Source organism: Pleurodeles waltl, chromosome 7, assembly GCF_031143425.1.
Source record: "Pleurodeles waltl isolate 20211129_DDA chromosome 7, aPleWal1.hap1.20221129, whole genome shotgun sequence".
NCBI classification, from domain to species: Eukaryota; Metazoa; Chordata; class Amphibia; order Caudata; family Salamandridae; genus Pleurodeles; species Pleurodeles waltl.
In genome coordinates, this window is record NC_090446.1 from 576,935,892 (window position 1) to 576,948,081 (window position 12,190).

A 12,190-nucleotide genomic window follows, 5' to 3' on the forward strand; every position below is an offset into this window, starting at 1 on the left:
GGGTGTGGAATTCCTATAGCCCAACGCCCAGGACATATTGTTTAAGGTCAAGGACAACAGGTTTTCATATTTACTTTGTCCATGGGACAAGTAGGCCCAACCCTCAGGCACAAACTCTTTGGCTGCCAGTTTAAAGGGAAGGGAACCGCCTGCAGTTGAGGTAATGTTTATGTTCATGTGCTAATACTGTTTGCACTTGTATTTATGGTTCATTAATGCAAAGCCTTTATTATTAGGGTGAGCACTTTAAAAAATAAAAACGCTGTAAGATTGGACTGCACAACGGACAGTGGTTTTAGTAAAAAAAAAAAAACATTTACACACGTTTGAAACGTTGAACAATATAAGGTTGGGTATAATGCTCCCAGAATGCTCTCTGATTAGATGCAAATGTTAACTGAAGCTTGTAATAAAGATTGAGTGATGATTGTTTGCCTTCAAAATAAATTGTTCAGAAAAAAAATACAACTAGGAAAAACATTTTTGCTAAATGACTGCAAATTTTTAGCTACCAATTTTTTGAAGTGACAGCTAGTAAACCGTGTTGATGCATGCTAGTATTTCCAAAAAATATTCATAATGGAAAACTAGCATAACCAGTTTCTACAAGATTTTGGGAAACATGAAAATAAACAAGCACTGGCAAAGCCAACTGATCTGAAATTGGTGGTCAGTGTTTTGGGTTTGTCAATGTGTCTCTTGTTTTGACATGGCTTTTGTAAAAAACTTTGTTGGAGCTTCCAGACCCTCACCATTGTGCCAAGCATTTGCAAAAGCAAAAACATGTTTTGCTTTTCCTCAAAAAGCACGCACTGCCATATTAGTTTCTGGTACTGAACAAAACTACTTTGTGTGCCAATATGGTTTTTGTGAAAGAGCAGAATATTATCTGTCACTCACAGTAAAGCCAGAAGATGGATGGCTACGGGAAGAAATTGAATTTTTAGAAAAACAAAAGGTCTTGGTTAAAGCCAGACCTAATTAGGGTCCAAGTTCTTAAATAAAGTCACAAAAGTGCACCCATTGTATTTGTCTTTGCATTGGTGCAGAATTATGGCTTTCATGAATTCACAAGAATTTACAGAAGAAGATCGGGAAATCGCACTCCTAGAAAATATTTGTGAAATGTATTATAGCATGAGCAAATGTGCATGTGTAGATTTGCTCATGCAAAAATCTACTGATCGTTTACAAGCTCATTTCACCCACCCCCCACCCCCACCAACCCTCAAAGAACTTGTACTCCAGACAAAGGCAGAAGTAGATTTCAAGCCTTTCTCACTATTGGAAATTAATAGATAAAAGCTGGTGAAAATCCTTAAAACATGCAAGAGAGTAGGTTTGCACAGACCCAAATGCATTCCAACCTTGAAACTATTGCTTACTGCTTCCCCCAGCCCCATTATATAGATCTGGGAAAAAAGGAAACTGCTAGTATTTAAGCCCTACTATCGTATTAGCCCTGGCATATTCAAGGCCTATTATCAGAGTTCTTATATATTAAGACAGCTGCCATAATTAGTTGCAGCACTACGTGGCATCAAAGGGACAAGTAGATTTATGAAGCAACATGTCCCTTGGACAAGTATATATTTTATTAAATTCCACACCCCTGCAGCCATAAGGCAGGGTGCATTATATTATATGCGAGGGCATATCTGCACAAGCAGATATGCCCCTGTTACGTCTGTCAATTCTCATACATAGTAAATGACCAGGGAACCCATTTAAATTAGTGTGCTGGGCACTGGTCAATACGAGTTCCCCAGCTACGTGATGGCTTCACCGAAGATAGGGATGCTTGGTATCAAACATCTTGTGTTGGTGATCCCACACAGATGCCAGTGTTGGATTTACCAATACAAGCACCCAAAGAGCACCTTAGACGTGCCCCCTGAAATACTACCAGCCTCTGGTGTGCTCACTGTAGGAAAGTACCCTCTTTCTCAGCATGGTTACCCCCATTTACTTTCTTCCTGTTGTCAGTGTGATTGACTGTGTTCACTGGGATCCTACTAACCAGGACACCAGTGATTATGCTCTCTACCTTCTAAATTGGTAACCTGTACAATTTTCACCATACATTTGGTATACGGGTGCCCCCATGTAAGTCCCCATGGGCTGCAGCATGTATTATGCCACCCATGGGGAGCCCATATAAAGTGTTCTGCAGGCATGCCATTGCAGCCTGTGTGAAAGGGTGCATGCACCCTTTTTCACAATAGGTCACAGCACTAGGTCTCTATAAGTTATCCCTATGGCAGGCTCTCCTAGCACAGAGAACAGGGTGCAAGTACCCGTGTGTGAGAGCACCCCTGCACTAGCCCCTGGCACCAGAGAAGTACATCCCTGCTGACCTAAAGAAGGACACTCCAGAGACACAAAAGGCAAGAACTGAAGATCTGTGATGGGCTCTGCGCCAACCCTGTCAGCATGCCTGTGGTTATCGATTAGTGTGAGAAAGACGCCTTGTCCTGAAGCTGCTGAAATTTCCAAAAGCCTGGGAAAACTGCCAGCCTTCAGCCCAGCACAAGGAACTCTTGTGGAGTAGCAGAGCTGTACCCATGCATCGTTGCAGGCACCTCTGCACCCTGACGTCTGTGACCGAGGACAAGAGTACCACTGGTGTCTCTGCGTCCCCAGGCTCATGAGACTTGAGCCCACTTACTGGGACACCTGGACTGGTTCCCCAGTCAACACACTTCAGGCTGCTCTGTGGGTCTCCCTCCACAGCGACCGCTAGCGGTGACGGACACCAGACGGTCCAAGAATCCTCTGCATCTGGATGCCCCGGACATAGGAGAAGAGGACCACTGGTGTCCCTACGTCCTCAAGCATTGCAAGACCTGAGCCTTCAGTGGCCCACCCAAACTGGATGCCTAGTCCTAGCCTGCAGACCCTTTTTGCGGTGATCTATCTGCAGAGGAACGCATTGCGCTCCAGATGCTGTTTTGAACACTGCACCCAACCGTCCCATTGACACTGAGGGTGTGCTGTGGGTGCTGCCTTGGAAGTTGCCCAGTACTCACTTTGCCTCCTGGAGATTAGACTTTAAAGTTGCTGCACTCTGTTTGCAAAACTCGTTTTTCCTCCCAAAGGATAACATTGCAAAACACTGAAATCGCCCTTGGTGTCAACGAAGTCCCCCAGCTCTCCTGAGTTCAAGTCCACTGTGGTTTCACCCCTCCTGGACTCCCTGACGACACCTGGAACCACAGACCACTAAAGCTGTCAAATACGGCCCCTAAATATAAATTAGAAACAGGTGTTTTATCCAAACAGAAGATGCCAGGAGTATGCAAAAAATCTGAAATTTAGAAATACATTAGAATGCCAAACCTAGTGTTTGGAGAAAAAGTGAAGAAGATTCTTCATTTCTCAATGGGGACTATACTGGGAGAGTAAAAAAGAAAAAGGGACCATTTGAAGAAACATGAAGGGGGTTGTGTGGAAAGATTAAGCCTTTTTTTCCTAGATTATCCCGTTCAGCAGTTTCCATAAACATTAATTTTAGCACTGGAGACAACGTGTTACCTTCTGCATAGTGAGTGTGATCTGTCCGCCCTGGAAGCTGCCAGAACTTCCTGAGACATGGGATCCAGAGTTCAGCTGAAAGAGAAAAGCAGGTGGGAAATGTTTGCATTCTGCAATTTATATATCAAATGTGTTGCTGCTGTGTCTGAGAAGCTGGTGAACGTTACAGAGAAGTTGCAATGCTAGGATTGTCAGGTTGAAATATGTTCTCCAACAGCAGGTGAGATGGTGAACTTTAGAAGAAACATTTCAGTGTTATAGCACATTCAGTTAACTTGCCCATAGAGTGAACAAGTCGCATGACCAAAATGAAGAAAGAAAATGGCTGAATAGAAAAGGTAAGTTTCCCAAACCGAACAAGCAGTAGCCTTTTTGTTGTACCCCATCAATATAGTATAACTCGCCAGCAAATAGGTAGTGTTTAGTTGAAAACTGAATCAATCTTGGCTACCAAGTAAGCCAATAAAATATTTGATAAACCCTGTTCCCTTTATTTGTGGGAGATAATATGGCATGCTTGTGTGGGAGCCAGAATACAAAAGGAGAATGGGGCTATGGAGTGGGGGCATGAACCTGTGGGAAACAAAAGAGGACAGGAGACAAGACAGAATAGCAGAGTGCAGGCTACAGTGTAGAGGAAGGATGGGAACAAGCTAGAAAGAGGGGTGCAGTCTTCAGACAGAAATGAAAGGTGAGCTCCAGAGATAGAGGGGTAAGAAAAACGGACCCTCCCCTCCCCCCTCCCACCCCTAAACAACTCGAGTGAAACAGGAAGGGGAGACAGCTTGAAGACTGAGATGAGAAAGGAGGAAAGGGGGCAGGTTCCCGGTAAGGAGAGAAGGTGGTCTTCAGACAGAGGGGTGGGGAAGGAGGACAGAGAACTGAGAGGACAGGTAGTACAGACAGTGAGGGTGGCCTCCAAATAGAGAACAGTACTGAGGAAGATCTCCAGACAGAGTCCGGAAGGGAAGGAGGGTGTGTCAAACCAAGATGGGAGGGAATGCAACCTCGAGACAGAGAGACTGCAGTTGGAGGTGTGGGGGGCTCCAGAGAGAGACTGGAGGGGTGAGTGGGGGGGGGGGGGGGGGGTCAGCAGCCTCTAGACAGAGACGGGGAGGGAGGACAGCCTACAGACAGGAAGTGGGGAGGGCAGCCTCCAAACAGGGTATTTTGGGGAGGTGTGCACACTCCAGACAGACGAGAAGGGAGGGCAGCCTCCAGACAAAGACTGGGAGAGAGGGCAGCCTCCAGAGAGAAACAGCAAGGAAGGGAAGCCTCTTGAGAGAGATGGCGAGGAAGGGCAACCTTCAGATAGAGACAGTGAGTATGGGCTCCAGAAAAACAACTGGCTTCAGACTATAGACAGTGCATGCTGAATGGATTCCTCAGTTCTACCTGCTCCAGTGCTTCTGCTAGGTGCTTGTTAAGTTTCTGCTCCCTTTTGCGCAGTTTCTCGATGTCCCACTGCAAGTCTTCGATCGTCGTCTCCATCTCAGACACTTTGGTCTCTGACGAGCACACTTTGTCTTGAAGCTCATTGTACTGAAGAAAACGGGAGTATTAGGAAAATGAGAGATATCTGACCTTTCATCCAAGATAGATTCCACCCGATTCCCCATCTGCCCTACCATTTTTGCACTGTACCACCTTAGCTTCTAAATCTCACATGAAGCTGCTCTTCTCACCAACAAAACTCGTCACAACTGCTTCCCAAAAAATCCCTTCCTTGGCGCTCCCCTCTCCTACTAAGCTGTTCCTTACTGCCATCAACAACGAGCCTCTCTATCCCTTCTCCCCCCCCTTAGCGCCCACTTAATTATTTTCCCTGATTCACTCTAGCTGTCTTCATTACACACCTGGTCATCCTCCACAGCTACTCATATAGGTCCATTTCCCTATGCCAAGTAGGCACCAAAAACAGAGGGCCTTACCCTCACCCTAACCTATAGATTCTTCCCTGTGTTCCACAGCTGTCTTTTCTCTATTCACTAGCTCCCCCTTCTTTCACTTCTGTTTATGTATAGTAAATAGTGTCCTCACTAGTTGCCCTCCACTATCAATTGCTACTACCTGCTTCCTCCCTAAGGGGTATACACCTCCAGACAAAAATACTCAAAATGATGGCTTCTGCATCTCAGTAGGTCTCTTTTTTTTTTTAATTCACTGTATAAGTGCTTGGTTTATAAAAGGTGAACTTTGCCATGATCCTTCTGTAATGGAACAAGGCTAGCTACTGTATTCTGCAGACTCATGGGATATAGTGTCACAGGAAGCCTGTTCACAGCAAAGAAGCTCTTTTACTGAGCTACCTGCACCTCTTCAGAACTAAATGCAATCAAAAAGAGTTACGCCAAGGTTCTCCTTCAGAGAAATCGATACAGATGCAAGTTTAATATAAAGCGTGCCTCATACCAGAACATGCCTACACAGAGTTTTACACCCTGGGAGCAGAACCAACTACGAAGAAAGGAGCTAAAGTTGGAGATTCTAATTAGGAGGTGGAAAACTAGTTTAATGTTCTGACTTGACAAGGAGGTAGGATCAGCCCTCCCTTGACTTCAAATTACATGTAAGAGAATGTGTCTGCACTTGTGTCAGGATCAAGTACATAAAAGAATCAATGTAGATCTGTTCAAGTCAACCAATGCAGAGAATATCTGTGGCAGCTGAGCTGTGCCCAAAGGAACGCAGGAGGAACCTCACAGACAGGAATGCTGACTTCGTTAACATGACTTTAAATCTGTATTACAACTCTGAGGCTGTACATCACGAATGTGTTGAGAACTTGCTGGGGAATGTAAAGCATCTGCAACACATGGAATGGCAAGATAGGCTGTCTGCATTCCACTGTGACTCATCACATTCACCAAGTGTGGAAAGCAGTTGCTCAGACTGCTCCACAACTCTAAATGCTACATAATGAATAATTAATAGCATTTACAAATGTGCATAAATTAGAGCACTTACAATCAAGATCAAGAGGGCCACATCCATATTTAACAAGCTTCCCTGATGTAAATAGCAGAAAACAAAAATGCTTGAAATTAAGATTGGGTCTTTGCAGGACCCTGCTCCATACGGAAACGTGCATAGTCTTATTTCAAATTCACAGGCTGTGTATAAGTGGATCCAACACATTGGGACCATAGCCCGCATAACCAAATAACTGTCTAATATTTGCACAATGGAGACTGAAATGGGTGAAAAGGTGTCTCAAGAAAAATGTTTTGGGGAGGGCTGGACAGAGGAGTTTAACTTGTTACCTGTGATTGTGTTTTTCTTTTAAATTGTGTCTTACTGTTAGTATAGATCATTTGCGAAATTTCATTTAAACATTAAAAGACAAGCATTGGCAAAGCAATAGGTCTCACCTGTGTAAGAGCTACTGGCTTTGGCAATGTGTTTTAGCCATGTTGCACACCAGTGTGGCTGCTGTTCAGCATGGCTAAAAGTTAGTAGCATGGAGTGGGGTAGCGTGTGTTAGAGGGGAGTGGGGCAGAAAGGAGCATCTTGGGATGGAGATGTGGAGTGGGGTAGACAAATGGAGTTGAGTGGACTGAGGTGGATTGGGGGAGACTGGAGTCAGGTAGACTGGAGTGGGGAATACTGGAGTGGAATGGGGTGGAGTGGTGCAGTCTTTACTGAGGCTCAGCCCTTCAATGTATAGAATGCCCCTTACATCAACAGCAATGCATGTGCGTTGTTGGGGGTAGACTGGAGAAGAGTAGGGTAGACTGGAGAGGAGTATGGTACAATGGAATGGGAAAGATTAAAGTAGGGTAGATCAGAGAGGTGTGGAGTAGACTAGGGTAGATTAGAGTGGAGCTGGGTAGACAAGAGTTAATCAACTGGGGTAGAGTGGAGTGTAGATGTGATAGTTACACAACCTCTTTTTTTTCACCTAAGGGCATATAACTATAGATCGACTGAAAAAGCTTTCAGTGGAATACATATGAGAATGAATACTTAGGCACAGGTTTTAAGAAGAAATGGAGTAGTTGCTGTGCTCCACAAAACTGAGGTGCTTTCAACAGACACATACTTTATCTGTTTAGAGAAGAGGTGGAATACGTACGAGACTGAAGACAGAGGTTTTAAGGAGATATGAATTAACTGCAGCGCTGCCCAAAATTGAGGCACTTTAATACAAGAAGGCACACAATTTGTTTTTGAAAAAGCACACATGTTGCTGCTCAGTAGCAGCCTGGTCTGAAGTATGTGACTGGACTGCTTATCTGGACAAACGTTGGGAATCCGGTTTCAGACTAGTGTATGCCTTAAACAGAAGAGGCGCAGCCTACAAGCACATACAGTAGCATAGACTGTTTTAATATTCCACACCATCTGTTTGGTGCTATAAAAAAGGAGCCCAAACTGTAAAACAAAGTCACAAACTGCTTTAATAGTCCATGCTATTTGTGTGGTGCTGTAAAAGAAAGCGGAAAATTCCAGGAAAAATTAAGGCAACAACAAGCAAGCCTATAGGACTGAAGTTAAAAGCAACCTAAACGTGTAGCATGGAAGTGGAAATGATGGTAAGAAAATGAAAAAAGAAACCCTGAATCACACTGTGAGCAATGGAAGGATACTAATCAAATGAAATTAATTAGTACTTGGTCAACACTCCGGAGAAATAAAAGGAAGTGAAGTGAGGCATATGATAGGCAAATAGGAGGAAGCTAAAGGATGGTAATCAAGCCAGGAAGTGTTAAGTAATGGGCTGGCTCCAAGCCCTTTATTGAGTACAATAATCCTTGCAGCAACAGCGCGTGTGAACTAAGGTACAACAGATCTACAATATAAATTTGCAGACATCTCGTCTGTGGTCTATGTTCACTCTTTATTTACCTGCTAAAAGATAATCTAATGTTTATGTCATTACTTAAAATGGTTGGAATAGGATGACTGCTACTAAATGGATGCTAATAATATGTTTTGTTTTCTTAGTTGTATCCAAATGACCCAACTTGAGCCTCTCGAAAAACAATATGCTAGAAGAATAAAGGGAAGGAAACAATGCTTATCTTTGTTTTCTACATTGCAGCCATCTTAGAATTCTGGGACTGACAAACACCTTTGTAGATTTTCATTCCTGAGAAAACTGTCAAGTTGATTAGAACAGGTCTGCAAGTGGAGGCGTTTCACTTTCAGTCTGCGTGCACATTTGTTCGCTCCGTTTTCCTATTTTGTAAGGTGGATTTAAATGTTTTTCAGCCACCTGTATTTTTATTAAGTCTTGAATTCTAATAGAATTTTTGCATACAATTAAAATGATGTAAGTAGCTGCACAAATCAGTGGTGCTACATAAGGGGTGGATTGTCTGATCCAGTCACTATCACCTCTCGTTTCCAGCCGCCCTCCATTAACCCGCACTCCACAACTTTCTTCTCTCAACCGTGAAGGTCTCCTTGCCTTAGTATCCCACTCTATTCTGCCTCTCACCTGCAGCGAGATCCGGTGATGCTTCTCCTGCAGTTGTGTTGCCAGGTCCTGCAGCCGTCTGTTTTCTGTGCACAAGTCCTTGTTCAGAGACTTCACCTGCTCATCCAGGTGCTCGTAGCTGGCTGTAAAAATTAAACGGCAGCGTTACAGTGCCAATTGGACTTGGGGTAGTGAATGCATGTGAGGAGCAAAAGTCAGCACTGCGCAACACAATATGAACATGCTTACTGAATGCCAGCAGACAGGTCACAAGCAAACCAATTACAAATGGTCTTAGAACAAGAGTGAAAGGATGAAAACAGCTCGCTTTACACGCGAACAATACAGCAGCAGTGGATGGCCAAGCGAAGGCCCCTCGGCTATTCTCTTCTGAAATGACGCCAGAAAGAAGCCCACCCTAGACCAATTGTACATCAAAATGCATGAGGTGGATGAACACCATTGATAACCTCTTACTTCCACTGTGGATCTTCTGACAGAGATCCTCTATCCTCCGATGCAACTTGTTTGAAGCCTCCACAATGCGTGACACTGCCTTTTTTGAGAACTCCATGCGACCCTGGATCTGCAGCTCCATCTCCTCATTGCTGCTGCTAGCCAAAGTCTCCAGGAAAGACAGAGTGGTATCGTTCATGTCCCCATCAGACTTCTCTGGCACAGAAGAGGAGGGCGTCAGAGAAACTGCATCTACACCTAAATGAAAAGTAAATATTAGGTTTGGGCAGAAATAAAACCAAAAACGCATGCAAGGGATCCCAAAGCACTGGATAACAAAAAGGATCCAATAGGCCTCCCTTACTACCGGAGTCTGGATAATGCATCCCTCACAGACGGGCAGCATTTTGGGCACGCCTAATTCTTGAGTATTCAATGAAGCTTCCAATAAATCAGGGAGAAAAGGGAAGCTTTCCTTGGTACACAAGTAAGATTTTTTTCACACAAGAGTAAATCAGAGTATTAAGTTTACAATATAGATATCATTTTATGCATGCCCTGAAACATAAACAAAAGAACTAAGTCCTTGTTTTCTTTCACTGACAAGCAGTACCATGGATCATAAACAATTTGGTGCCTTCTTCAACTGGCTCCTTCCTCCTCTCCAATGGTTAAGGTATTCCCTCCTAATTCTTGGTAGAGGGAATAGAGGAACTCATTGAGCGGCACCGGTCTCCAATTCCAAGTGTTCAATCAGGGATGTGTTGGATTAAATAACTGGATTTAGAAACTGGTATTCTCATATCTCCTCTATCGAACTAAACAGAAAACCAGAGTTTTGGGGACAACCACTATACTAATTGTTACTTTTTAACAGTGGGAAATGTCTGTAAACCACATAGGCAGGCAGATGATGCCCAAAATTAAACCTCAATCCTAACTGCAAGATAGATGACATCTGTTTCAGTGCTTACCTGGTCTTTCAGGGTGATCTGGCTCTTCCGTCTTTCTTGGTTCTTCTGCCTCTGCTAGAACTGGCAGCTGGTTTTGATCCTCCGTACCTGGGAATTCCCCACCAGCAGAGGAAGCATCCACAGAAGAGCTACAGTCTGTATCATAGGACTGTAGCAAGCTTTGTACGTTTTCATCCAACTGGAATGGAACAAATGTAATATGGGTTACTGCTGCACATGCTCACATACGTCAGACTGAGCTGTGACAGTGCCACAGAACCTTAATGGAATTGGCGGGGGAGGGGGTAATGCAAATTCAAAATGACAGCTATACAGGTGGGAACATTTAAGATTCTGTTATGTATATTAGCTGAGGTGACAACACAGTCCACTTAAAATGGATATTCAACAGTAGAAGACTAAGGCCCTCATTACGACCCTGGTGGACGGTGGTATTTTGGAGAAAAGTACTGCCAACAGGCTGGCGGTACCTTTCCCCAAAATATGACATTGGTGGTTTGGCTCAAGCCAAACCGCCAATGTCCCACTCCGTCCGCCAGGGCGGTAACAGCCACCAGCCTGGAGACTAGAGTTACTGTCCCACCCACTATGGTTTTCGTGGCTTCCTTACCACCACGAAAACCATGGCGGTAGGCACTATCAGTGACAGGAAATCCCTTCCCTGTCACTGATAGGGGTCTTCCCCGCCCCCCTTCCCTCTCCCCAGGATCCTCACCCACCCACTCCAGACCCCCCCCCGACATACATGCACATTCACGCACCATCATACACACAAATACACACATTCATACCCACATTCACCCACGCATGCATACATCCATCCATTCACACACACTGACATATATACAAGCACACACGCATTCACACAACACACGCACTCACACATACCAAACCCAACATGCACATACAGACATACACACGCCCCTCTCACACACACACAAAACCCTCCTCCCCTGTCGGAGCAACCGACTTACCTGATTTTAGGGGGTCCTCCGGCAGGAGACGGGGCGCTGCTGCCAGCAGCAGCGTCCACCAGCAGAACACCGCCAGGCCGTATCAAGGAACATGATACGGTCTGCGGCGGTCTACTGGTATGGCGCTGCTGCTGGCAGCAGCGCCACCTTACTGCTGTCCGCCATGACCGTAGCGAGAATGCCACCATCCTTCTGGTGGAAATCCGACTACAGTCATAATATGGCAGTCGGCTGGTAGCCACAGGGACGGTCTTTTGGCAGCCGTCGCCGTAGGCGGTTTTTACCACCACTGTCATAATGAGGCCCTAAGTGACGGACTCTGATAGTTAGAGGGAGTACACAGTGCGCATACGGAGGAACAGAAGAGCTTGCTGGTACTGTTGTTGTCACATACCTAGAGGGGGGAGCAGCACAAATACCATTGGTGAGGGATCACTTGAATGTAAATGGCATATGCCATAAGAATCGGAGTAGTTTGGTGGGTGTGGAGAGTGGTGTTCTTGGCAGGCTGCTATTAAATGCTTGGGCTAGCAGCCTGCAAGAACTGTCAAAATCAAAAATAGTGCTTCTGATGAGATCAGGTACATAAAGAGCAAAAGAGGAATAGGAAAAAAAAAAAAAAAAAAAAAGAGACAGATCTACCCCTGTACCCACTGTAGATTTCACTAAATATGCTGGTTGGATGATTAGATATGGTCTCAAGCCTGTCAGAGGATTTTTTGCTTATTTTTACTTTCTTTATAAAATTCAATAAAAACAGCAGTGTTGAAGAAAGTCACGTTCACTGGGTCAAAAACAAAACATTGGCCAGAAATCAACTTAGGCAAAGT

General features: G+C 44.6%; 1 protein-coding gene across 4 annotated transcripts in view; it reads right to left on the reverse strand.

The window, feature by feature from the left end:
• RNF40 (ring finger protein 40) overlaps positions 1–12,190 on the reverse strand; it is a 239,402-nt gene that overhangs the window by 197,631 nt on the left and 29,581 nt on the right. For all 4 annotated transcript variants that reach the window (XM_069244386.1, XM_069244385.1, XM_069244388.1 and 1 more), the window contains exons 4-8: positions 10,387–10,564; positions 9,434–9,670; positions 8,978–9,099; positions 4,930–5,076; positions 3,535–3,609 (exon numbers count right to left, since the gene is read on the reverse strand). In XM_069244386.1, coding sequence (XP_069100487.1) covers positions 3,535–3,609; positions 4,930–5,076; positions 8,978–9,099; positions 9,434–9,670; positions 10,387–10,564 — 759 coding nt within the window. The remainder of the gene's footprint in view (positions 1–3,534; positions 3,610–4,929; positions 5,077–8,977; positions 9,100–9,433; positions 9,671–10,386; positions 10,565–12,190) is intronic.